At 39.5% G+C, this 27,917-nt stretch overlaps 2 protein-coding genes and 1 long non-coding RNA gene across 10 annotated transcripts in view; 1 reads left to right on the top strand and 2 right to left on the bottom strand.

Annotated features, from left to right (window-relative positions):
- Positions 1 to 27,917, bottom strand: part of LOC309482471 (protein NLRC3-like) — a 164,714-nt gene that overhangs the window by 16,971 nt on the left and 119,826 nt on the right. For 3 of the 8 annotated variants that reach the window (XM_082147863.1, XM_082147856.1, XM_082147862.1), the window contains exons 3-4: positions 2,441 to 2,801; positions 108 to 2,015 (exon numbers count right to left, since the gene is read on the bottom strand). In XM_082147863.1, coding sequence (XP_082003989.1) covers positions 108 to 2,015; positions 2,441 to 2,790 — 2,258 coding nt within the window. In that variant the 5' untranslated portion in view covers positions 2,791 to 2,801. Of the gene's footprint in view, positions 1 to 107; positions 2,016 to 2,440; positions 2,812 to 4,936; positions 5,132 to 5,174; positions 6,883 to 21,231; positions 21,982 to 27,917 lie in introns of those variants that run through there. The other 5 variants (XM_082147858.1, XM_082147857.1, XM_082147860.1 and 2 more) reach the window with 5 other exon arrangements.
- Positions 8,325 to 18,854, top strand: LOC309482579. Its single transcript, XR_014200315.1, has 2 exons — positions 8,325 to 8,418; positions 10,931 to 18,854. It is a non-coding gene; the product is annotated as an uncharacterized lncRNA (long non-coding RNA).
- Positions 16,256 to 21,262, bottom strand: LOC309482543 (uncharacterized protein). The gene is made up of 2 exons (XM_082148004.1): positions 21,127 to 21,262; positions 16,256 to 21,089 (listed from the first exon to the last, which is right to left on the bottom strand). The coding sequence occupies exon 2, from the start codon at positions 18,592 to 18,594 to the stop codon at positions 17,674 to 17,676; it is 921 nt and encodes a 306-aa protein (XP_082004130.1). The 5' UTR covers positions 18,595 to 21,089; positions 21,127 to 21,262; the 3' UTR covers positions 16,256 to 17,673.

The raw sequence follows: 27,917 nt of genomic DNA, 5'->3' as shown, positions 1-27,917 counted from the left end.
GGCATGAAGATTTTTTTTCACAGGAAAACACATTTAAATATGATCAAAGATTAGTTCTAAGGCATACAATTATTGACTACAGAAGGGCTTTAATAATTAACACTCACAGAGCTTTTCTGCAGTTGACCACAGCTGGTATCAGTCTTCTTCTGCCCTCTTCTGATGTGTTGTATTTCATGGGGTTCAGCTCATCCAGCGCCTCCTCTGAGATCTGAAGCATGTAGGAGATTGTTGAGCAGTGAGACGGAGAGAGTTTCTTCTCTGAGTGTTTGTCTGATTTCACAAACTCCTGAATCTCTGTGGACAGAGTCTGATCTTTCACTTCCAGCAGACAGAGGAACAGATTGATGGACTGATCAGCTGAGAGACGATCATCTGGACCTTTGATCTTCTGTTGAATGTACTGTGTGGTTTCTCTGATGATCTTCAAGCTGTTCTCTGTGTGTGTCAGTAGATTCTGTAAGAGTCTCTGGTTGGACACCAGTGAGATGCCCAGCAGGAACCGCAGGAACAGATCCAGCCGTCCATTCTTACTCTCAAGGGCTTTATATACTGCTGATGTTAGTAGATCATACAGAGAGACTTTATCAGATCTGAAAAAACTGAATTCATGCAGTGATTCTTTGTTCTTTGTTAAATAGCAGTAAAACACATAGAAAGCAGCGAGAAACTCCTGAACGCTCAGATGAATGAAGCTGTAGACTTTCCTCTGATGAATCACAGATTCCTCAAAGATCTCAGTGCAAATCCCAGAATGCACTGAGGCGTCAGTGACGTCTATGCCGCTCTCAATCAGGTCCTCCTCATAGAACATCACATTGCCCTTCATCAGCTGATGGAAAGCCACTTCAGCAAGTTTCACAATCACTTCTCTGTTGGACTGCAGGAGTTTCTCTGGATCTCTCTCTTCATACTTCTGATTCCTCATGTTGATCTGAATTAGCAGGAAGTGGATGTACATTTCAGTCAGAGTTTGAGGGATTTCTGCACTCAGATCTTCTTCCAGGAGCTTCTGAAGCACAGTGGAGGAGATCCAGCAGAAGACGGGTATGTGGCACATGATGTGGAGGCTTCTTGCTCTTCTGATGTGTGAGATGATTCTGCTGGCTTGATGCTCGTTACTGATTCTCTTCCTGAAATATTCTTCCTTCTGAGGCTCATTGAATCCCTGAATCTCTGTCAGACGGTGGATGTATTTGGAGGGGATCTGATTGGCTGCTGCTGGTCTGGAGGTGATCCAGATGAGAGCCGAGGGAAGCAGATCTCCTTTCATGAGCTTTGACATCAACACACCCACTGATGAAGTCTCAGTCACATCAGAAACTTCCCGAGCGTCTGAAAACATCAGTGTGATTCTGCTTTCATCCAGACCATCAAAGATGAACACAACTTTACACTCCTCATAAATCTTTGAGTCCAGATCTTGAAGTTCAGGATGAAAGTCCAGCAGAAGTCTGTGAAGACTGTACTGATGATCTCGGATCAAGTTCAGCTCTCGAAATGGAAGCACAAACATGAAATCTACATCCTGATTGACTTTTCCCTCTGCCCAGTCCAGAATGAACTTCTGCACAGAGACGGTTTTCCCGATTCCAGCGATGCCTTTAGTAAGAACAGTCTTGATCTGCTCTTTCTCCTCATGTCCTGGTTCAGGAGAGGCTTTAAAGATGTCATTGCAGTAGATTGGAGTGTCTTGTGAGTGTTGTGTTCTGGCTGTTTTCTCCATCTGTAAAACCTCATGTTCTTCATTCACTCCTTCTCTCTCTCCCTCTATGATGTAGAGCTGTGTGTAGATCCTGTTCAGGAGGGTTTCATTCTCTTGGAGTTTCAATCCCTCAAATAATCTCTCATACTTGTTCTTCATGCTGGTTTTGTGTCGGTCTTTGACTCTCTGTAGTTCATCATTCACTGGTTGATCATGTCTATTCAGGGACGGCGTAACGGTGGTGAAAGTGTTGTTCAGACAGAAGACTGAGGCGGCTCCTCGAGAGATGCTTCGCTCTCCATCTACTCTGCTGAAATAACAAAAGGAACAGAGTAAAACATAGAAAGCAGCTTCACAGAAAAGCAGAAAAACACAAAGAATCCTTCAATATATCATATGTGTTTCATATGTGATTTCAATCCTCCAGCGAGCAGCTAAAGGGGACAGAGACCAGGAACAAACTCACTAAGAAATGTAAGAAATGAGGAAGAAACCAAATCCCCATCCTCAATCTGACACCAGAGATTCTGTTAGACAATAAGTTTCTTATATCTGGACATTGAGATCAAAGGTCATTTTCCATCACTGAACGTTTGTCCACAGATTTGAGCTGAAATCAGAAATAAAAACTGAACTCATCTCTCTGTGTACATTCAGGGTGTTTTTGAGTCTCACATTATTTGTCTCCTAGTTTCACTGGAGCAGTTAAATCACCAAGTTCATGTTTATACTCACAGTTGATCAGGAGTCACCGTTTCATCACTGAATTTAGGAGGAAGATGCATGGATCTGTCACTCTTCATAGACACACAGCTGGGGTCAGAGGTCACTGTTTCATCACTGAATTTAGGAGGAAGATGCATGGATCTGTCACTCTTCATAGACACACAGCTGGGGTCAGAGGTCACTGTTTCATCACTGAATTTAGGAGGAAGATGCATGGATCTGTCACTCTTCATAGACACACAGCTGGGGTCAGGGGTCACTGTTTCATCACTGAATTTAGGAGGAAGATGCATGGATCTGTCACTCTTCATAGACACACAGCTGGGTTCTGGAGATGAAGATCTCTCTCTGTTCTCCATAATGAGAAACTGACTTCAGATCTGCATATGGAAACACAGAGAAAAAAATTATACATAACGTTTGAAGTATTCCAGTAATTCCAGTCAAAACTAATCTTAATGCTACACAGACAGTGACATTCTGGAGAATTTGCTGCTTCTGTTTCTGGAGGATCTATTGTTATGATGTCCATAAAGTAATGTTTTACTGGCTGTGGAAGAAACAGATCTGAAGCGCTTTGAGATGAAATGGATCAGTGATTCAGACTCCATTACCCAGCGTCACTGTCTGACCTCACTGATGCTCTTGTGTCTCACTGAACACTGAACTTCAACAGCAGGAGAACAAGCCTGAATCTCTCCCTGTTCAGAGGGTTGATGTGTTTCTGCTGCTGTAAAGAGACTCACTGACAGCTTCTCTGTGCCAGAGCTCATATCAACTAACTGATCATCACATGTGGGAACAGTATTTCCAGTCCTGACTTATAGTTGTTGAAGAACCATGAAATGTTAGACATGTAGCCTGTTAAACTGTCCAAATGATTGTTTCAATGTATGTATTAAACAAAGTTCATTAAAAAATTTTTTACAAATCACACTGACTCAAATTTCACTGCAATCATATTATTTCAACTAATTAATTCAATTTTTTTTAAGTGGTAAAAGTGTTGTTACTTTGCATATTATATTAATCAGTCTATAATATATCAACAAATTTCTATGAATCCAGTAATCATAATTCTAGAGATATCATACCATAAACATGGCTTCTCATATAAAGAAATTCTGGTCTGGAAATAAGTACTTCAGGAGGCTGAAAAAAATTGGCTGCAAACTTAGCTTATTATTATTATTTTTTTGCATTATCACATTAAAGGTGGAAAATTATCTGCCATGATTTATCGAATTATTTATCTTACAGGGTTCCAGACTGCGACCATTTTTTGAGAATGTGCGAGTTAAAATTGTATTTCACGAGTTCACACTTACAAATAAATCGGATAGATTAAATTGGTAAACGTATTTGGCATGCTGTCCGGGGAGAGGGCTCTGATCTTGGTAATTGGCCCGAACACAGAGTAAATCTGTTAGCGCCAATTAGGAATTCAGGAATTAAGTCATATAAAAATGAAAAGGTAAATTGCTGAATACTTTAAAAAACAAAGTGAAAAGATTAAAAGATTAAAAGATTAAAAGTGAAAAGATTAAAACATTTTGCTAACATGAGGTCTTGTGTCACTGTCAGTCTTTTTACATCAGTGCAAAAGTGCAGATTAAGACCACTATTCATCAGCATGCATTGATTAATCCCATAGAGACAGAGCGCAATGCGTCATAATCTGAAGACCACGCCCACCGGGGGGGGGGGGGGACAATCCAACTGTCTCCATTGACTTTGCATTGCGAGAGGCTGCCTCCTTGTCATTAATGACTATAACAAAAGACAGAAAAATGCCTAAAAGCTGCTGTGTGACAAGGTGTACAGCAAACAAGCTAAAAAACCCAGAAATAAATTTTTATAAGCTTCCGAACCGTAAAAGCCAGCCTTTAAGGAGACAAAAGTGGATGCAGGCAATAAGACGTGAAGTATCAGCAGGAAGAATGGGTAAATTGTGGGATCCTGACACTCAGTATGTCTACGTGTGCAGTAAACATTTTGTCACTGGTAAGTCAAATATCCAAATGTCAGTTTTGTATATTATATTTATGTAAGCTAAGCAATTGATCCACTTTTATGTCCTGAAACAACCGTTTTTTGGGGTCGACAGCTTATAAAAATGTATTTCTGGGTTATTTAGCTTGTTTGCTGTACACCTTGTCACACAGCAGCTTTTAGGCATTTTTCTGTCTTTTGTTATAAGTCATAAATGACAAGGAGGCAGCCTCTCGCAATGCAAAGTCAATGGAGACGGTTGGATTGTTTTCCCATCCGGTGTGGGCGTGGCCTAAATACGCTCTGTCATGTAGCCTATTTCTTTACAGTCTATGCATGTAGCAAAAAAAAAACAAAAAAAAAAAGGTGCGACCAACTGAGAAAGTTGGAAAAGTTAGTCTGGAGCCCTGATCTTGGCTTTATCCTTAAATATCTCAAACCATTGACTTAAATAGGGGTGTAAGATAGTCGTCTAAAATACATTTCTTTCATAATGAAACAATTATCACTAACCTGAACTTCTGTGAATCGAGGCCGACAGAATGTTTACATTTCCAACGTTATACATCTCAGATTGTAAAGAATCTGTAAATTAATCTTAAATCAAAGCAGAATCGAGCTCGATCTCATTATAATCCTGAAGAATTTGTCGTCACTTCGTCACAGCTCCTTGATGATGTTAAATCTTACTGATAATATGATAGCAATTATTGTACAATATGACATATCAAAAGCTGATAAATAAACTTACCTTGATGTGACAGTTTTTAAGTCCTTGAAATGCGAATTTACATTTCGTCAGAATCTTCGCTTTCCTTGGGGCAAAGTCCAAACCCCTATACCCCGCTCCCATCAGTTGGTTTTATATTCGCACATTCGCGGACTTCCGCGTTCAATAACTCGTGAACTAAAAGTTGTTACTACACAAATAACACCTAACAACTACACATAACACCTGCAGCCTCAAAACGAGCTTCCCTTTGCAGTGGAAAAAATAATACACTGATCTCTATGCGCAGGCTGCTGGGAAGGGACCGTCTGCAAAGTGCAAAACCCGAAAAGTGTTACTACAAAATATTCAAAAACTTCACTGTAATTCTCTGTATTGTTGCCAAATTCAGATCACACATGACACATCACTGCTGTCCTGCTGGTTATATAACAAGACTTTGTTTTGAATAAATGCAATACAATTGTATAATTGTATAACAATGTGTGATCTGAATTTGGCAACAATACAGAGAATTACAGTGACGTTTTTGAATATTTTCCATAATAACAAATCATAAAAAATAATGCAAACATTTTTTTTTTTACCCAAAATAAGTGTTGTAGTATAACCATCAGGACAGTAGTGATGTGTGAACTGAATTTAGTGACACTATAGTGTGTGTTTTTGACTGTTACTGACTGGTCCCTTCGGATCTGCTCAGCCGCCTGCGCATATAGAGATCAATGTATTTTTGTCCAGGGAAATTATTAGAACATTATTAAAACAATGTTATTTGTGTAGTAACAATGCTTAGCTTACGAGTTATTGATCCGTGAAGTTCGAATCTGTGAATTTATTGGCAACTTACTCAACTAGCACACTTCATGTACTGCAGCAACGGTGCACTTTTAACAAGTTTTGGAGTTATTTGTTCCACCATATTAGATTTTTGAGGTTTATATATTGCTGCATTTCACAGTCAACTAAATGCAATAAATATGCCAATCCCCATGGTGTAGTGTGTTCTTTGGAGAGTGCTTAATAACATTCAAGTGTTTAATTTGGGTAACCACTGCACTGAAAAGTTATTGAAACTGTGAGGTGCAGGTAGGATCATGTAGGACCTTCAGTACCACATACATGGACAGTGCCATTTCACACGAACATAGTCGAGTTTTCCTAAAAAGTAAAGATGCCAAGCGGGGTAAAATTAATTTTAGGTTTGATATTTGCTGCATATTCACCGAGGCTGCTTTAGGGACCGTACAGTAGGCTACACACATATTTTTTATGTAAAACTTACAATAATTCACCAAAGGGATATTCCAAAGGTTGTAGAATGTTCCTAGTGACCACACTGACTTACTACAGGTGAGATTTTAACAATACCACCCTTAAGGTGATGATATACAGGGCAACTTCTTGAGCAATGTTGATGGGCAATCTTGCCGAGCGATTGTTCCTTGGGCACTTTCACATTGAAAATAGGCAATACATTTCTATCTGGATAATTTAGATGGGTCGTGGGCCCTGTGTCTCATCTGGTTGCCCGTTGACGGCAACATTGCCCAGCAACATTGCTCAAAAAGTTGCCCTGTGTATCATCACCTTTACTGTATTTACAGTATACAAATATTTTTTAGGAAACATTGAAAGAAATCACCAAAAGGGGTTTTCCTTCTTCCAAATATTTTAGTATGTTTATAGTGACCAGACTGACTTACTACAGGTGAGATTTTGCCAATACCTCCCTTACTGTACGTTCAGTACACAAACGTTAATGTGAAAAAATTACTGTAATTCACCTAAAGTATGTTTTCATGTTCTAAAGGCTGTAGTGCTCTCCCAGTGACCAGACTGACTTACTACACGTGACATTTTGACAATACCTCCCTCACTGTACATACAGCACACAAAAATCCACATGGAAAAATTACTGTAATTCACCTAAAGTATTTTTTCATGTTCCAAAGGCTTTAGTGCTCTCCTAGTGACCACACTGACTTTTTGACAATACCTCCCTTACTGTACAATTATCAAATATATTTATGTAATAAACATATTATTACATGTGTTTATTACATATGTTTATGTAATAAACTGTAATTCACCTATAGTGTTTTTTTTGTCAAGTCAAGTCAAGTCAAGTTTATTTGTATAGCGCTTTTCACAATACAGATTGTATCAAAGCAGCTTCACAGTATTAAATTAAAATAATACAACAAAGTTTTTTCAAGAGGAATTTATTGATTGATAAAATTAAATTAAATATCCCCAAAATATCCCCAACTGAGCAAGCCAAAGGCAACAGTGGCAAGGAACCGAAAAACTCCATCAAGTGACCTAATGGTGTCCTAAAACTCCATCAGGTGACCTAATGGTGTCCTAAAACTCCATCAGGTGACCTAATGGAGAAAAAAAACCATGGGAGAACCCAGGCTCAGTCTGGGGCCAGTTCTCCTCTGGCATTTATGAGCTAGAGGCCGGATTGTAGTTTGAACTGTAGGATTATAAGAATGCCTGGCTGAAGAGATGCGACTTTAATCTAGTTTTAAACTGGGAGAGTGAGTCTGAGCAACGAACAGTATCAGGAAGACTATTCCAGAGTTTTGGAGCCAAATGTGAAAATGCTCTCCCTCCTTTGGTGGTTCTGGATATCCTAGGTATGACCAAAAGCCTTGAATTTAGTGATCTTAAAGAGCGCGATGGATTATAGGGTGATAGAAGATCCGTTAAATAGACTGGAGCTAAGCCGTTTAGGGCTTTATAAGTCAGTAGCAATACCTTGTAATTAATACGGAGCTTTATAGGTAACCAATGCAGTGATGATAAAATCGGTGTTATATGATCATATTTTCTTGATCTCGTAAGAACTCTAGCGGCGGCATTTTGGACTAACTGTAGCTTGTTTATTGAGGATGCAGGACAACCAGCTAATAAAGCATTACAGTAATCCAGTCTCGAGGTCATGAATGCATGAACTAACTTTTCTGCATCAGAAACTGATAGCATATTACGTAGCTTAGCAATGTTTCTAAGGTGGAAAAAGTCTGTTTTTGTAACATATGAAATATGATTTTCAAAAGACAGGTTGCAATCGAGTATAACACCCAGGTCTTTTACTGTGGAGGATAAAGTAACAGGACATCCTATGATGTTAAAGTTGTATTGTGCGATGTTTTGTGGGCGGTTTTTTGTATATATTCCAAAGGTTGTAGTACTTTCCTAGTGATCAGACTTACTTACTACATGTTAAATACTGCCAATACCTACCTTACTTTACGTATAGTACAAACATATTATTATGAAAAAATTATTGTAATTTCACCTTTTTTCATGTTCCAAAGGTTATAGTATGTTCCTAGTGATCACTCAATTAACTTTGATAAATGTATTAGGTAAAAGTATGTATTAGAACTGCTGTTCCTGGTACAACACAATTCTTTCATTGATTAAAAAAATTCAGATATTTTAGGTTAATCATATTTTCAACGTTATAAATAAGCAACACCCTTATTGTAATGATTCAAGTTAAGTTTTTGTTATGAAGTCCTGAAGAAGTGGATTCTGGAACACACTGCTGCTTCAATGTATATCTAATGAGTGATTATAATCAAGGTATTAATCAATAGTTTTCCTTCTATATATCAAATGAGTTGAATGACTTCTCTAGGCTTATGAGATTTTACTTTGTTATAGAAATTACCAGTGTGATTATCGAAAATGTTATTTCATGTGTCCTTTAAATGTCTGTATTTGATATCTGAGGTGTAACGTAAGGGTCTGGCCCATGCCAGGAATACAGTAACAGTGCTTGCTCATTTAGCCTGGCTTCCAGAGATGAAATATGGACTTCTTTAACAGGTGTCACTACATCCATCTGCTTTTCTAGGCTACCCTGATAGCAATGGTCTCAGGAGTCATTGAAACCTATAGTTGAGTCATTGAAACCTATAGTTGAGAGACCATTTCTTAGTTAAAGTCTTTACTTTACAGTTAGATTTAAAGTATCCTCTCCTTGAGAGAAAGAACATGTTATCTTGATGTTTTGAGAAGACTCTCCTCCTCACCAAATCCAATCTTGAAGAAACTGTGTCTGTGTGTGTTAGTATTCTTGGTTACAGGTTAAGGAACAAGTGGAAATATAGCTGCAAGCAGCGATACGGGGCCAAGCCCCTGAAGCAGCAGCAAGAGCAGGAAGAGTAAAAACAGCAGAAATTGAAGAAAAAAGAGCTGGTTCAGAAGTACAGGTGAAAATTAACTCAAAATGAACAGAAGTTCAGATGAGAATGACGTTGAACGTTGAACAACGTTGAATAATAAAGGAATCAACATGACACACAATTTTTTTAAAGCATCCCACGCGGGGCTCGAACCCCTTATCTCTGGGTCAGATACCTGTCACTCATATCATTGCGCCACTGGGAAGTTGTCTTTTTGGCAAGATGAAGAAGGTCCAATAGTTCAAGTGAGAAGCAAATCAAAATGAATAATTTTTGTATAAATTTGCTGCATGTTGTATTTATCGAGTTCGTTCACATATAGACACCATGTCTGGAACAGAAGCAACTTTTCCACCACTTAAGGCCACAATACCTCTTGCGGTCTGCGAATGTCCCACACAGGATTCCCACAATCGGAATGGTTCAGGGCTCGTGGCACGTGGTTTAGCAGCTTGCACCACTCAGTTGACGCTGTCTTACCAAGCTGCCGAGGAGAGGCTTAAGTGTAAGAATGAGCACACAAAAGCATGTTAACCAGATTAGCAAGCTAAGTTAGCTTAATGCTAATGTAGTTTATGGTTAGCCTGATAGCTGAAGAGCCACATTAGAAAGAATGGCATCTGGTTAGCATGCTAACCAATTAGCATGCTAAGCTAACTAGCATAAGGCTACAAATACAGGTCAAATTTGGAGAAAAATATATCGGGAACGGTAGCGTAAATCAAATCTGTTCAGTCACTTCTGTGTGGCTCGGTCCAAAGATCATCTGATCGTAAGAATTGAACAAAATTTGAATGAGGAGTAGCAAAAAAACTGAACACTGTACTTTTCAAAATGGCCACTACTGTAATGGGCGGAGTCTTAATGTAAGATATTGATTGTGATCACCATAATGAGTGGAATCAGGTGTACTAAGTTTCATTTGACATCTATTTACATTCACATCTAGATCAAAGGGTTCAAAAGCTATAACCCTTTTAATGTTGAATTTTTGAACTGGTGGTGGCGCTATAGAGTTGGTCCTAGAGACTCAAAAATGGGTCCAATTACTATTCATTACAATCACTACAAGAGTGGAAGGTCACGACGTGCCTAAATTCAGGGTCCGAATGTCAGCCGCATAATTGATGGAGATATGCTTCAGTCTATCTATGCGTAGAAAATGTGTGATTATTTATTAGCCAATCAGAATCATTCAACCTGAAGCAATGACAAAGCTTAGACCTTGGTGAAGGGTGTAATTGCTGTGATTTTTGTAAATGTAAGGGGAAGCGGCCTACTTTTGATCACTGGAGTAATCCCTCCTTGTGATTCTTGAAGCTGACTTCTGCCTGATGAAACTGCAAACTATCTTCAGTAAAATTTCCTTTAATTTATTATAATTCTGACTCTTGTCTTAAATTGACTGCACTTCTAACGCCTGGTCTTAATAAATCATATCTGGTCCTTGGGTCTTTAGCTGTAAGTCCCAAAATACAGATATACAGTGGTAATCCATATTACAACAAGGACAATAAAGCAGAAGTTTCAGCAGATATTCTTTAATGATGTTCCACTGTTTAAGGTACACAGTGAGTCAAGTCAAGTCAAGTCAAGTTTATTTGTATAGCGCTTTTCACAATACAGATTGTATCAAAGCAGCTTCACAGTATTAAATTAAAATAATACAACAAAGTTTGTTTCAAGAGGAATTTATTGATTGATAAAATTAAATTAAATATCCCCAAAATATCCCCAACTGAGCAAGCCAAAGGCAACAGTGGCAAGGAACCGAAAAACTTCATCAAGTGACCTAATGGTGTCCTAAAACTCCATCAGGTGACCTAATGGAGAAAAAAAAACCTTGGGAGAACCCAGGCTCAGTCGGGGGCCAGTTCTCCTCTGGCATTTATGAGCTAGAGGCCGGATTGTAGTTTGAACTGTAGGATTATATGAATGCCTGGCTGAAGAGATGCGACTTTAATCTAGTTTTAAACTGGGAGAGCGAGTCTGAGCAACGAACAGTATCAGGAAGACTATTCCAGAGTTTTGGAGCCAAATGTGAGAATGCTCTCCCTCCTTTGGTGGTTCTGGATATCCTAGGTATGACCAAAAGCCTTGAATTTAGTGATCTTAAAGAGCGCGATGGATTATAGGGTGATAAAAGATCCGTTAAATAGACTGGAGCTAAGCCGTTTAGGGCTTTATAGGTCAGTAGCAATACCTTGTAATTAATACGGAACTTTATAGGTAACCAATGCAGTGATGATAAAATCGGTGTTATATGATCATATTTTCTTGATCTAGTAAGAACTCTAGCGGCGGCATTTTGGACTAACTGTAGCTTGTTTATTGAGGATGCAGGACAACCAGCTAGTAAAGCATTACAGTAATCCAGTCTCGAGGTCATGAATGCATGAACTAACTTTTCTGCATCAGAAACTGATAGCATATTACGTAGCTTAGCAATGTTTCTAAGGTGGAAAAATGCTGTTTTTGTAACATATGAAATATGATTTTCAAAAGACAGGTTGCAATCGAGTATAACACCCAGGTCTTTTACTATAGAGGATAAAGTAACAGGACATCCTATGATGTTAAAGTTGTATTGTGCGAGGTTTTGTGGGCGGTTTTTTGAACCGATAAGTATTACCTCTGTCTTGTCTGGATTTAATAAAAGAAAATTACGCGTCATCCAATCTTTTATATCTTTAACACACTCTGTCAATTTGGAAAATTTTGCGTTTTCATCCGGCCGTGATGAAATATATATTTGAGTGTCATCAGCATAACAATGGAAACTAATTCCATGTTTCCTTATAATATTTCCAAGTGGCATCATATATATTGAAAATAACAGAGGGCCTAACACAGATCCCTGCGGCACTCCATAGTTTACTGGAGTTATGATCGATTTTTCTCCATTTAAATAGACAAAATGGTAGCGGTCAGATAGGTATGATTTGAACCAGCTTAGTGCTTGTCCTTGAACACCAGTATAATTTTGTAGTCGATCTAAGAGTATTGTGTGATCTATAGTATCGAACGCAGCACTAAGATCAAGTAAAACTAGTATTGAGATACAGCCTTGGTCAGAAGCTAAAAGTAAATCATTTGTGATTTTAACGAGCGCAGTTTCAGTGCTATGATGCGGTCTGAATCCAGACTGAAACTTTTCATAGATCTCATTTTGTTGCAAGAAAGAGCCCAGTTGAGCGGACACCACTTTTTCTAATATTTTAGACATAAATGGAAGATTTGAAATGGGTCTATAATTTGCTAGATTATTATGATCTAATTGTGGTTTCTTAATGAGAGGTTTTATAACTGCCAGTTTAAATGTTCTTGGAACATGACCTAAAGATAAAGACGAGTTAATAATATTGAGGAGAGGATCTTCCACTACAGGTAACACTTCTTTCAGTAGTTTAGTTGGTATAGGATCTAATAAACATGTTGTTGTTTTAGATGAAGTGATAAGTTTATTTAACTCTTTTTGTTCTATAGTTGCAAAGCACTGTAATTGTTCTTTCGGGGTGATAATTGAAGCTGAATTATAAGGCGCGATTGTTTGTTTGTATACTTTATTGTCCTTTTTAAGGAAATTTGTCTTGGACTCAAAGCTGCATTGATACACAACATATACATACATACATACACATATACACACACAACCAATAAAAAGCTACAAATATTAACAGCATCAACGGTCCCTCTTCCCACCATATAGGCAAATTGAAAATGGATCCAATAATGAATTTACACTACAGTCCCTCTTCCCACCATATAGGCAAATTGAAAATGAATCCAATAATGAATTTACACTACATTTCAACACGACTACATTACTACATCTTGCTATTTAACATATTAATAGATACAGGAATAAATGACTTTTTGTAACGGTTGCTCTTACACAATGGGACTCTATACCGTCTCCCTGATGGCAGAAGCTGATACTCTGGGAATAAAACATGGCTTGAATCACTCACTATTGTCTGTGCATTTTTAAAAATCAACGATTCGTAAATTGATTGAAGTGATGAGTACTCTCTTACACCCATAACTTTCATTGCAATTTTCACAAGACGAGCAAGCTGTGATTTTAATTGGACCGAAAGATTGCCATACCAAGTTTGCATCCCATAATTCAAAAGACTACCTAAAACAGCGTAATAGAATAATTGCATAATTCTCTGATTTACACCAAACAGCCTAAGTCGTCTCAAAAAATACAAGCGTTGTTGAAATTTTGAACAGATATAATCAATGTGGGCTTTCCAAGTAAATGACCGATCAATGACCACACCTAGATACTTATAGGTATCCACCTGCTCAATGATATTATCATAGATGATAACTGGGCTATAATCACCTAATCTTTTTGGATCTATTATCATTTCCTTCGTTTTTGATACATTTACGATAAGATGATTTACATTACACCAACGCACAAAATTCTCAATTTCAGACTGATAAGCTAATATATCATGATCTTTGTCTAAGAGACTCAATATCACTGTGTCGTCAGAGTATTTGATAATATAGTTATTCTTATTTATACTAAGACAGTCATTTGTATAAAGAGTAAACAAAAAGGGAGAGCATACGCAACCTTGAGGCGCACCAATACTAATAGATTTAACATCAGAGAGTGTATTATTTACTTTTACATATTGAGTACGATTGGTTAAGAAAGAAAAGAACCACTTAATAATAAAAGGGTTGACATTACTTTTTACAAGCTTACCCAGGAGTAACTGTGGCTGAAGCGTATTAAAAGCGGAGCTAAAATCTACAAAGAGTAATCGTGCATAAGCATTAGAAATGTCTAGATGTTGAAGAGTCAAATGAGTGATAGTATTAACAGCATCAACAGTCCCTCTTCCCACCATATAGGCAAATTGAAATGGATCCAATGATGAATTTACACTACATTTCAGTCTCGACATCACATACCTCTCCAAACATTTCATAATTACAGAAGTTATAGCAATTGGTCTAAAATCATTATTATCAACAGCACCTGTTTTTTTAGGAACAGGTGTAATAATAGTCTTTTTCCATAAAAAAGGAACCATATGACTGTCCAGGGATTGCTGGAAAATTGGACACCAAGCTGGAGTTAATTCTTCTGCACACTCTCGTAAAAGATAAGCAGAGATACCATCTGGCCCCGTTGATTTCTTAATGCAAATTTTCCGAAAAAGAGAAGTAACTTCTTGAGGGTTCACAAGTAATCTAACATCCGTTGCACATTCAATATTTTGTAATAACTCTTCACATTCCTTAACAGGATCATTATTATCAAAACGAATAAAAAAGTCATTCAACTCATTTGCTTTCTTAAAATCGTCAGTAGTAATAAAGCGTTGTTTTTTAGAATCCATGTTAGAGATCGTTCTCAGTGAGTTCCACAGTTTTTTATTGTTCATAGATGCAATGTTCTGTTCAATGTAGTCCTTTTTTCGCTTCCTAGCTTCCCATAATAGTTTATTCAGTTCCTTTTGGACGACTTTTAACTCAACCCGATCTTTTTTCAGAAAAGCTACTTTTTTCCTATTGATACAGGCTTTCACTTCTTTTGTTATGTGAGGCTTATTATTAGGGAACACCATTATCTCCTTCTTGGGTAGTATTGTATCCACACAGAAGCGAATATAGTCCGTAGTTGTCTCCGTAACTGCGTTCAGATCTGTGTCGTGAAATACCGACCAGTTCGTACTTAGAAAACACCCTTTTAATGCCTCTACATTTCCTTCATCCCATATAGTTACCGTCTTGACCAGAGGTTTGCTCCTTTTTAAAACAGTTCTGTATGTTGGTATTAAATGAACTATATTATGGTCAGACGTGGATAAAGGGGGTTTAGTTTTTGCCTTATAGGCATCCTTAATGTTGCCATAACATTTATCCAAAACGTTATTGTTCCTGGTCGCAGATTTAACATATTGGAAAAAGCCTGGTAAAAACGGCTCAAGTTTGCAATGATTAAAATCGCCCAAGACAAGGACTGGAGCTCCCGGTGTTCGCTGTAACTGTTTTTGAATACAGTCCGATATACTTAAGGCAGCTCTGGAGGCGTTACCACTGGGAGGAATATACACCACGCACAATATCACGTTGCCAAACTCCCTCGGGAGATAAAAAGGTCTTAGACTTAGACAGAGGTATTCGGCGTCAGTAGTACAGCCGGATTCTTTCACTGTATATTGTGTGCACCATCCGTTACTCACGTACACACAGACTCCTCCACCTCTGACTTTCTCCGAGGACTCCCCTCTATCCGCTCGAACCAAGGAGAAACCTTCAATCTCCATAAGCGAACTGGGAATGTCCTTGTGAAGCCAAGTTTCTGTAAACGCCATTACACTCGAGTCCCGGTATTCGAAGCATGATCTGGCGTTAATACGAAGTTCTTCCATCTTAGTTCTCAGTGATCTAACATTTCCAAGAATGATGGAAGGGAGAGGCGGCCTATTCGACCTCCGTCTGAGACGCTGTAAAACTCCCCCTCGTCTGCCCCTTTTACGAGATCTCCGGCGTAGATCTGATTTCCGTTTCAGCTCCTCCGGCAGGTCCACCATCGGATTTAAATCCACTGATCGAGGTGAGAGCAAAAACAGGGCTTCACTTGTGTATGATATAAGAGTTTGAGTCTCCCCACACATAGTGGTTGTTATAAACCATGGTGATAAGAGTTCCCAAGTGATAAATATCCAAACAAGGATGTATGCAAGTGTTGCCATCGAGTAGCTCGCTAGCGCGCTCTAACTAAGAAAAAATAAATAAATAAAATAGATAAAAGAAAACAATCAAACAACAACCATAAAACATAGACACGTGCAGCCAGAGCCCGGGTCGCAGCCGTGCAGCGCCACCGGAAATGGAAATGTCGAGCGTTCGATTGAAGATTGAACGTTTACAATTGTGGTTCTGATGCTTTCTATTTTCTCAGTGAAGAAGTTCATGAAATCATTACTACTGAACTGTAACGGGATATTTTGTTCGGGTGACGTCTGTTTATTTGTTAGTCTAGCCACGGTGTTAAATAAAAACCTTGGATTGTTTTGGTTGTTTTCTATTAGTTTGCGGAGGTGCTCAGCCCTGGCCGCTTTTAGGGCCTTTTTATAACGTGACATACTGTCTTTCCACGCGATTCTAAAGACCTCTAAATTAGTTTGTTTCCATTTACGCTCTAAAATACGGGTTTCTCTCTTTAAAACATGCGTAGTATTGTTATACCATGGTGCTTTATTTTTCTCTCTGACCTTTTTTAATTTAATAGGTGCAACCACATCCAATGTTCTAGAGAGAATGGTGCTCATAGTGCTAGTTAGTTCTTCTAGTTCATCTGTTTGTTTGGGTTCAGGCAGCAGCTGAGACAGATTAGATAAGCAATTTGAGAAATTATCTATGGTGGATGGAAGGATTGTTCTGCCTGGTCGATAACGCGGCGCTGCATGACATATTACAGCAGTACGTAATATGCAAGTTACCATGTAGTGATCAGTGACTTCATCACTTTGTGGAATGATATCTATATCGGTTGGATCGGTTCCATGTGATATAATTAAATCGAGTGTATGATTAAGACGATGTGTTGGTCCGGTGACGTTTTGCTTGACCCCAAATGAATTGAATAAATCTGTAAACGCAGCTCCTAACGCATCATTTGGATTATCTACGTGTATGTTAAAATCTCCAACAATTAATGCTTTATCGACATTGACTAATAGGTCTGAGAGAAAATCTGCAAACTCTTTTAGGAAATCAGCGTAAGGCCCTGGCGGTCTATATACGGTAGCCAAGGCTAGAGATAATAGGGATGTTTTTCTAACATCTAAGAGCGTAACATTTAGTACAAGTACTTCAAATGAAATAAACTTATAACCCGTTTTCTGGGTAACATTTAGAATATCTTTATAAATGGTTGCAACACCTCCGCCACGACCAATCAGACGGGGCTCATGCTTATAACAGTATCCAGGAGGAGTAGACTCATTAATACCGAAATAATCATTTGGTTTAAGCCAGGTTTCAGTAAGGCAAAGTATATCGAAGCTATTATCTGTGACTATTTCATTTACAATAACTGCCTTAGGTGTGAGTGATCTAATGTTTAGAAGACCTAGCTTTAGAAATAGTTTTTGTTTACTAATAGCAACATTTTCTGTTTTAATAACAATTAGATTTTTCCTAGATCCTGCATTAGATTTATTATTTGATCTCACTAAACGAGGAATAGACACGGTTTCTATGCAATGTTCTACACTAGTATTTATATCAGTTGAATTGGTGCAGCAGAGACTATGATTTGGACTTTTGGTTACTAGTCAAAGGGTATTTAACATTTTGGAGATGTTATCTGACAGAAGATCCGCTCCGAATCTGCTTGGGTGTAAGCCATCATCACGGAAAAGCCTAGGACGCTCCCAAAACAGATTCCAATTATTTACAAAGAGCAGTTTCTGCTCATTGCACCATGACATTAACCATTCATTTAGCGCAAATAATCTGCTGAACTTTTCATGCCCTAGTCGGTACGTGGGAAGCGGTCCTGACACAATGATCGTTGTTTCAGGCGATGTGCTGCGTACCGTATCGATTAGATTCCTGAAGTCTTTCTTCAGAATCTCCGTCTGGCGCAGCCTGATGTCGTTCACTCCCGCGTGCAGGACCACAGTTCCGACGCGCTCGTCACCGTTCAGGATCTCGGGAACGCGAGCGGCGATTTCAGAAACACGAGCACCAGGAAAGCAGTGACTGTGCACCTTACTTTTACCTAACGTAGCGTGTACGTGCCGAACGATGGAATCGCCGATGATCACAGCATCGCGTTCTGTTTCGCGTAGAGGGGAGAAGCGGTTTTGTGTGGATAACTCGAAAACCGGGAGGGTCGGAGAAAGTCTTGGTCTAAACCTGACTCGCGTCTTCCGCTGCGGAACCACCCAGGCTTCGTGGTGGCGTGTTGGAGCCGGAGTGAACGAGACCATGGCTGATCGCGACCGATGCTGAGGAACGCACGGAGTAGACGCGGTCGGAGTCAGCGGGTTAGTAACGTTAAACACTGATTTGTGTGCATCGGCGCGTGATGTTTCAAGAGCCAAACACCGGTCTCTCAGCTCGGCCTGTCTCAATAAAAGGTCGTGGATCTGTTTCTCAACAGCTTCCAGCTCAGACTGCAGTGCGTGCAGCTCAAATGTGTCCTCACCTGCACCAAGCGGTAGACTACTTACATCTGATATATTCGCCATTTTAACAGATGGACAGTGAGTTAGCAACGAAGCTACCAGTGATGCTATCAATATTAATACTAATTTATATTATAAGTTTGTTTGTAAGTGAGTGTGGAGAAGACGCGTTCAGCCGTGATCCACGGACGTAACCTTTAAGAGTATGCAGCGTTGGATCACTAATAGGCTTGAGACGCGTCTGCTCAACAGTCCGCGTTGTAACAATGAGGTTTGAGCAGTAACATTAGTGCTTCTCAGTGAGGAAAAGTAGAAAATGTTCGTTGTAAGCGAGTTTAAAGAGAAAAATCAAGAATTATAAATCAAATCGATAGAGCTCCAAAAACAACAACGCGTTCAGACGCAACGCATGATAATAACAGGACAAGACATTACTCACCGTGTTTGTTGAGTGTTTCTTACTCACCTGAGCTTTTATGAACTCAAAGGCGCGAGCGCGCGAGAGAAAATAAATAAATAAAAATAGCTGAGCGCACGGGTGGCGCGTTTACAGGCTAGCGAATTACTAGCGTGTTGTGCTAGTAGTAACGGAAGCTAGCGATGTTGGGTAAGCTGTATTTAGTAGTAGTATAAACAACTAGAAATTGTAGTAGATGATGGTTCAAAACAAGGAAAATACGAGGCTAAGACGGAGCTTACAGCACAGAGCAAACACACTCACAGCAGGCTGCGAGGCAGACAGGAGCAAGAGAGCACAACCATTGGCCATCTTCTCCAGGTAGCTTGTCTGGTGATAGTCCAATGCAGCTTACACTGGGTACCATCTTTGGCACTGTTCACATTGGTAAACATGACAAGGATTAATTATGTAACAAACCACTAACAGTTATAGTTATGTGTGTTAACCAATTACATAATGCAATGAATAAATATTAAATAACATGTTCAATTGCTTAAATATTTTTGTTTACCCAAAGTAGTCCTGACTGAAAACATTTGAAAAAAATTTATTCAAACACACACATTTGTTTTACTTAAACTTTTACGTCACTTCACTAAAAGAAAATATAGTAAAGTAAAAAGTACTTGACAAAACAATCAGTTAAAGGGTTTATGATAATATAAGAACAACAACAACATTTTGAAGAAGTGAAATTGAAATATTACTCTAACCACGAGGAATTAATTACAACTTTTATGTATAATCCCAGTGGTATTCCATGAACAATTAGAAAGATAATAGAAATAAAACAGTGCACTGTACAGTATCTTGAATGCCTCCATGATCTTGTTGTTCATTATCTGTCAGATTTGCTGCACCAATCCGTACAGGTTCAGTCACTACTGTTAATAATAATGTAGCCCCTATTAATGTACTACAACCTTAAACAAACAAAACCCCTTTTAGTGAATTACAGTATTATATAATTATGTAAAACAGTATTATTAGGTATTGTCAAAATTTCACCTGTAGTAAGTCAGTGTGGTCACTATGAAAGTACTACAATCTTTGGAATATATAAAAAAAAAACACTATAGGTGAATTACAGTTTATTACATAAAAATATTTGATAATTGTACAGTAAGGGAGGTATCAGTGTGGTCACTAGGAAAGCACTACAGCCTTTGGAATAGGAAAAAATACTTTAGGTGAATTACAGTAATTGTTTCATAAACATATTTGTTTATTGTACGTACAGTAAAGGAGGTATTGTCAAAATGTCACCTGTAGTAAGTCATTCTGGTCACTAGGAAAGCACTACAGCCTTTGGATAATAAAAAATCCCTTTGGTGAATTAATGTAATTTGATTCTAAAAATATTTGTGTACAGTATGTGCAGTGAGGCAGGTTTCCTATCCTATCATTATAATGCACTTTTTATTGTTGCTAAAGGACAATCAATAGCATGAGAACACATAATGTGAGAGAGATTTGCTGGTACAGCTGTAGTTGGCTAAAATGTAGTTGTCCGTTAGCACACAATGAAAAAATATTACAACTTTTTAGACGGTCCCTATCTTGGTTACCACACTACATTGGACATTCAGTGGAAATTCGCAAGTTAGTATGCCATTAAAACAATACTTTCCCATTTTGATCGATTGTGGAAAATGTAGTAGTTGATCATCATTGTTGTAAATATCATGTAGCTGCTTAGAATTTGCACACAAAAAAATTGCTTTATTGCACATATAATTGAAAACGCGAATGTGCGAAAATAAAACCAACTTTACCCAAGTTATATATAGTGAACCCTCTATATTCTCAGTAAAGAATCCGCAAATGAATCTCGACTAAAAGCAGAATCATAAATCTGATCTATAATCAGGGATGATTATAATCCCTGTCTCCAGTTGCAGAAACTGCTTAGACTAGTTTTACAGGGCAGGTTTTTCTTCAAGACTGGTCAAAACATTTAAGTCAGTTTCATAAAAAGATAGATTGGTCTCATTTGAGTCTGAAAAGTAAGACTGATTAGCTCTAAGTTACTGATAGTTGGTCAATCTAGTTCTTAAACACAGTCTTAATGTAGCAGCTCGGTTTATGAAACTGGCCTCTGAAGATGAACTTGTCACTATAGGCCTAACGTTAACTTACATGCGTCACAACTCCCTAAAATGACCGTTAAAATATGATAGCAATCAGAAAATATTCTACGTTTATATGACATGATATCAGAAGCTGATAAATGTACTTACCGTGATGTGATATTTATGTCCGTTTTTAAGTCCTCCTCTTCTTCTTCTTCTTCTTCTTCTTGCTTTTTTTACGGCGGATTTTTAAGTCCTCGAAATGTGACTCTACATTTCTTCAGAATCGAGTCTTTACTTTCGGTTTGGACTTAAAGGTGTTTCCTCAGAATCGCGCATGCGCAGGAGACCTCAGGTGTCAACAACAGATAAACATGTTAGGGTTGTTGTCTTTGTTCACATGAGCGTTGGAGAAACCAATAACATGAACACAATATCATTTCTTTAGCGCAGATGAACAACAAACTGAACTTTAGAGGCCGAGAACTAGTGATGGAGAAACTCTGTTCTTTTCCAAACTCTGAATCAACTGAAGCGATTGATTGGCAGAATGATTGACTCTTCTGAAGCGCTGGAAACACGCTGGCGAACTCCTGCTGGTCAAACCTGTGTCACTGTATGACCAAACATCTATAATGATCAATCTTTATAAACACACTGCACATGTGTTCATCAGTGGCATTTATTACATATAATCTACCAGTAAATATGACGTGTCTGCATCATTTGTGCTTTTTGTAATGCTTGTTTGTGTGTGTTTTACGCAGGGCTTGGAGAATTAACTTTCACTGTTTCTCTCTGTGAACCCATGAACCATGTCTATATTTATTTACTTTTATATTAGACATCATTTTAATAATCATTTTACATATTCATTTAATATTTAATTTTCTTCAGAATTACTGAATTCAACAGCAAGTTATTGACATATTTCACACATTTTGTAAGTATAAATTGAAAGAACAATAATTTACAGAAAATAATCAAAAATATTTAACTTAAAAATAAAGGCCATCACTAACATATGTTACATTTATCAACCCATGAACCAGTTTCTATATGTGTTTTAAAGTTTGATAAATTTGTAAATATAATATTAATAATAATTGTAATGCCATATTTGTAATAAAAAGGTAAGAGTTTTATTGAATAGTCTCTTATTGACCCGATTAACCAAGCTGTGCATAAAAACCCTATGATTTAATAAAATAACAGATATTATACAGACACTTCATATTTAATGGTATTAGATGATTTGTTAATTTCATTTATTGAATTAGATGTTCAATACAACATCTGTAATGTGTTTGTAAAGGTGTTGTTCTGTGTGTTCGGGTCAGTTTGTGCTGTATACGCTGATTTCACGCAGCCGTTATTTTGAAATCGAAAGCGAGGCTCCGGTGGGAAGAAAACCGGAAGTGTCGCCTTTAATCACAGGAGAGTCGTGAATGCGATGGCGTATTGTTGTGTTTAATGATGTTGTGTCAATTCTAAAACTGTACATACATTTCTTTTATACTTTAGACTATATACAGTGAAATTCATTTATTATTTTTTATTATTTTTTTTTATAATTCAAAAAGTAAAAAAAGAAGCAGGAATGAACTATATACATATCCTATATTGGATATTAACATCCAATAGTGTAAATCGCGGCAGCAGCTTCAAGTTGGTAGTCCAAAGGCATTGTTGTTTATCTTTACTTCCGGGGTTTTTCCCACCGGAGCCTCACTTTCGATTTCAAAATGGCGGCTGCGTGAAATCAGCGTATTTACACTGTTTGACCAGCAGGAGTCGCCAGTGTGTGTTTGAGTCTCCAGCGCTTCCAAACACTGAATCATTTAGTGAATCGGTTGATTCAGTTGATTCAAAGTGTGGAAAAGCTTAGGATGCGTCTCAATCCGCTCCAGAGCTTCCTAGCTGGTGAATCAGTGTATGGTGAACATGGTAAGGACGGTAAGGACAGTAAAGCTCACGACACATCGGGACACTGATGACTCTGTTTCCAGCGACGTCACAACGTCCTCAATGTACAACATCAGTGGTGTTAATGAACAACAGCAGAGCTCATATCTCTCTCACATTACTTGTGCTGTCATATTGTATGAAAGTTGTTGAGGTGCGGATCTTAAACTAGATGACAACCGCTACAGATTGTTCAGAACAATAAATCACTTGGTCCATGTCCACAATAAAGTTCTTTACTGTTGTCTTTTGCTTCATACATCAGTATGGGTGTGGTTCTATAAATGAACAATAATAACAATAATGAATATACAGTATACAATGAGGCAGAAACAGTACTGGACAAAATAAAAGTAATGCAATAGCATAAAGATAAGGACATATTATACAAGTCCAGCAGTTACCTCAGGTTTATACACATAACTTTAAATAAACTATCACATAATATTACATCACATAATATTCAAAAAGTAACATTCAAAGTCTAATTCAGCATGTTTTATGCTGAAATGAATGTGCGATCGAGCTTATGTGTGCATTGACTACCTCAAAGGAATAAACAAACTTTTAGAATTGCAATATAACGTAGCAGCAACTAAATCTACCAATATGTACATGAAAGAGTATTTAACTACTTACTTTTAAGATGTACGCACACAGTATGAGCAAAAATCCGCTAGAAATCGGACCAGATCAGCACGGAGATTACTACAAAACTGCCGCGAGATTTAGCAACATTACATGTCTGGGCATGAACACATTTTGATTGACATTCAGTTCTCCCGATCTAACCCAATAAAATTACAGGAATGATAGTCAGGTGATTCAGAAATAATATCCTAAAGTGCAACAAATTAAATGTCCAGCAGAGGGCACCAGCGTCATTAAAGCTTAGCCTTTTGTACACATATAAAGCACATTATGATCAATACTTTGTAAATACATTATAAATGTTAATTAGATTATGTTCATTACCTGTCTAGTGATGTGTGTTTCTGCTGAAATATAATAAAATAATGATCTGTATTGTAAAACATCTGTCGTGTGTCATTATGTGTCCTGAGCTGATCACGTCATCAGACCTCTGGAACTCCACAACTGGATCCCTGCGCTGTCTTTGCTCCGGCAAGCGGGTCTCCTCCTGTCTCCTCTTTCACCAGGTCTGTGGAGCTGGACGGGGGGGGAGGGGTGGAGCTGGACGGGGGGGGGAGGGGTGGTGGAGGCCGATGCTGAACCAATCAGGGCTGCGTTTCCCAAAAGCTTCGCTAGCCAGAAATGGGCGCAAGTTCTTGCCGACATTTTCTCCAAGGAGAAAAACATGGACTCCACAATCGCTGTCATATTGCTGATGATGATCTTCTTTGGAGAGAAAGATGAGGCCATTTTCCTTCTTGCTGATGTAATCATTTTACTGGATTCATATAATGGCTGATGAATATATATGTTCAGATGTATAAAGATGTATTGCGGTCTCCCACATTAGCACTCCTTCTGTCTGCTCTTCTGCATCAGGACACCAGTACCCATGCAGATGCTGAAGCTCAGCTGGCTCTTCACTACACCAAGAGTCATCATGCTGGGTGAGGCTGGCATTCAGTGTTCACACTTATACCAGTGGATTTACTGCAACAGTTTCTGATTTGGCTCTAAGAGATCATTCGGCCCTATAAGGTCAAGTTTTCACATTTGTTTTTTAGGAGAATCCATCCTGACATGGAAAACATGGATGCTCTGCGTAGAAGTAAAGGTGGTCATCCCGTCAGTTCCCCTCAGGATGACTTCACATCTGCCCTGGCTGTCTTCACTTCTTTCTATATTCTCACCCTGGAGAACCAAGCTGAGGCTGATCAACCCTGGATCATCCAGAGGAACTATTGAGGAGACACATTGTGAAACGCATATCTCTGTGTAGATCTATGCAGTGTTGAACATGTGTTTCATTTCTTTCAGCATGTGTGTACAGTTGTTCCACATTGCAGTGTTGAGTATCGCTCTTTCGGTTAATACAGAGGTAAGTACTATTGTTCATACACAATATTCTTCAATACAATGTTCAGCTGTTGAAGAACACATTAAAATTCATAAAATGAGAGCGGTTTTAGCTTTGTAACATGGATCGAGGAGATCAGGATCCTAGACTTTAGTTTAAAGGGACAGTACACCCAAACATGTCCTCACCCTCACATAGTTTCATTCTCATTTACATGTATTACGTTTTGGCACATCTCCTGGTTGAATGTGTTGTGGCTCCATATACTGTACATGAAATGAAAGCTGTTTATCACACTGATGTCTGTCAAGCTGTAGTGGAACTCAGTGGGGATTTCGCTAAGACTGAAGCTCGGTGTAATGAGGTTCAGTTCAGTAATGGTGAGGAAGGAAGAAGACAGGGGTCGGCTTGAGCTGGGACACTCGATTTATTTACTTTTCTCAAAGGGGTAAAACAAAAGGTGCACACAAAGTGCATTCACCGTGCATAAGCACAGCCACAAAACACAATAACTCAGAATATTCTTTCGATGACTCTTGATCAGCTTCTCCCAGCACACGAGGTCCCAGCTCGTCTCTCTCTCCCACTCTCTCCCGCACGCCGACTTATATCCAGTCTCTCCACGCCAATTACTGAAATCAGACACAGGTGTTCATCATCTGTACTTGACCTACTTACGCTCCGCTCTGCTCCGTCCTCTCTCTCCCGCTACAGACTCCGCAAAACCACGCCCCCCTCGCCACATACCCCCACCGCCCGACTCAGGCCGGGGAGCCATCCGGTCTGCAGCCTCCCCCCCCCCCCCCCCTCCTCCTGGAGAGGAAATCGGCCACAGCCATCTGTACACCCGGCCTGTGGATCACCTGAAATTTAAAAGGTTGTAAAGCTAGATACCAACGGGTGATCCGCGCGTTGGTATCTTTCATGCGGTGGAGCCACTGCAGGGGAGCGTGGTCCGAACAGAGGGTGAACTCCCGCCCCAGGAGGTAATAGCGGAGGGTGAGAACGGCCCACCTGATGGCCAAACATTCCTTTTCTATGGTGCTGTACATCGTCTCTCTCTTAGAGAGCTTGCGACTGATGTACAGCACCGGCCGCTCTTCACCCTCCACCTCCTGTGACAGGACGGCGCCCAACCCCCTGTCCGACGCGTCTGTCTGTAGAATAAAGGGGAGAGAAAAGTCAGGAGCATGTAGGAGCGGACCGCCACACAGAGCAGCCTTTATCTGGGTGAAAGCCTGCTGACACTGCTCCGTCCACTGAACCATATCTGGTGCCTCCTTTTTAGTTAAATCAGTCAGCGGGCTAGCGGTGTCCGAAAAATTAGGTACAAACCTTCTGTAATAACCCGCTAGCCCCAGGAACTGTCTAACCTCCTTTTTGGTCTTGGGTCTTGGACAATTCGCAACTGCTGCCGTCTTGTCAATTTGGGGACGCACTTGTCCATGACCCAAGTGAAAGCCCAGATATCTTACTTCCACCCGCCCAATTGCACACTTCTTCGGATTGGCCGTGAGCCCAGCCCTTCTCAGCGTCTTCAGGACAGCTCGCAACTGTTGCATATGCCGCTGCCAATCACCACTATAGATGATAATATCATCCAGGTATGCAGCGGCATATGCAGCATGCGGCCGGAGAATTCTGTCCATCAGACGCTGAAAAGTCGCTGGAGCCCCGAACAACCCGAACGGAAGAGTAAAGAATTGGTGTAATCCGAACGGCGTTGTGAAAGCTGTCTTTTCTTTGGTCATGGGAGACAAGGGGATCTGCCAATAACCCTTGGTTAAGTCCAGTGTCGAATAAAAGCGAGCAGTACCTAGTCGATCAAGCAATTCGTCCACCCTAGGCATTGGATATGCGTCGAATTTCGACACAGCATTCACTTTTCTATAATCCACACAGAACCGTACTGAGCCGTCCGTTTTAGGAACTAAAACTATCGGGCTTGCCCAGTCACTGTTGGATTCTTCTATCACTCCCATTTCTAGCATTGCTTCTAATTCACTTTGAACCACTTTTTTCTTGTGTTCTGGTAATCTATACGGCCGGCTGCGAACAACCACGCACGGCTCAGTCAACATGGTGCTGAATGAGATTCATTCGACCAGGCAGGGGTGAGAACACATCAGCAAAATCTGCTTGTATGGACTTTATATCAGTGAGCTGTGAGGGTGAGAGGTGGTCTCCTCCAGGGGCCAGAGCGAGAGATTGAGATTTTTAACTCACTTCTGGACCGAGATCCTCCTCCCCACTCACTACCGTCGCCAGCATCACTGATTCAGCCTCAGACCATTTTTTTCGCAGATTGAGGTGATATATTTGATGTGCTCCGCCCCTATCCGTTCGAGCTACCTCATAGTTGAAATCACCAACTCGCCGTGTGACCTCGAAGGGTCCTTGCCACTTCGCGAGTAATTTTGAACTAGAAGTAGGGAGTAATACAAGCACTTTATCTCCCGGTGTAAATTGACGCAGTCTAGAGCCCCTGTTGTACAACCGACTCTGCTTGTCCTGTGCCTGTAACAAATTCTCCATTGATAGCCGCCCCAAAGTGTGGAGTTTTGTTCTCAGGTCCATGACATACTGAATTTCGTTCTTACTATTAGAAGGTCCGTCCTCCCAAGTCTCTCTAAGGACGTCCAATACCCCACGGGGCTGACGTCCATAGAGAAGCTCGAAGGGGGAAAACCCCGTGGAGGCTTGCGGGACCTCCCGTACAGCGAACAAGAGGGGTTCTAACCACTTATCCCAATTTTTGGTGTCTTCGTGTACGAACTTACGAATCATGGATTTTAACGTGCGGTTAAATCGTTCAACCAACCCGTCCGTTTGAGGGTGATAGACGCTGGTTCGAATCGATTTAATGCCCAATAACTCGTAAAGCTCGCGAATAGTACGT

This window comes from Leuciscus leuciscus (assembly GCF_965113295.1).
Source record: "Leuciscus leuciscus genome assembly, chromosome: 19".
NCBI classification, from domain to species: Eukaryota; Metazoa; Chordata; class Actinopteri; order Cypriniformes; family Leuciscidae; genus Leuciscus; species Leuciscus leuciscus.
This window is presented reverse-complemented; position numbering and strand designations above follow the sequence as displayed.

Coding starts and splice junctions, on each gene's coding strand:
- LOC309482543 (XM_082148004.1), bottom strand. CDS start 18,594: ATGGCGAATATATCAGATGTAAGTAGTCTACCGCTTGGTGCAGGTGAG.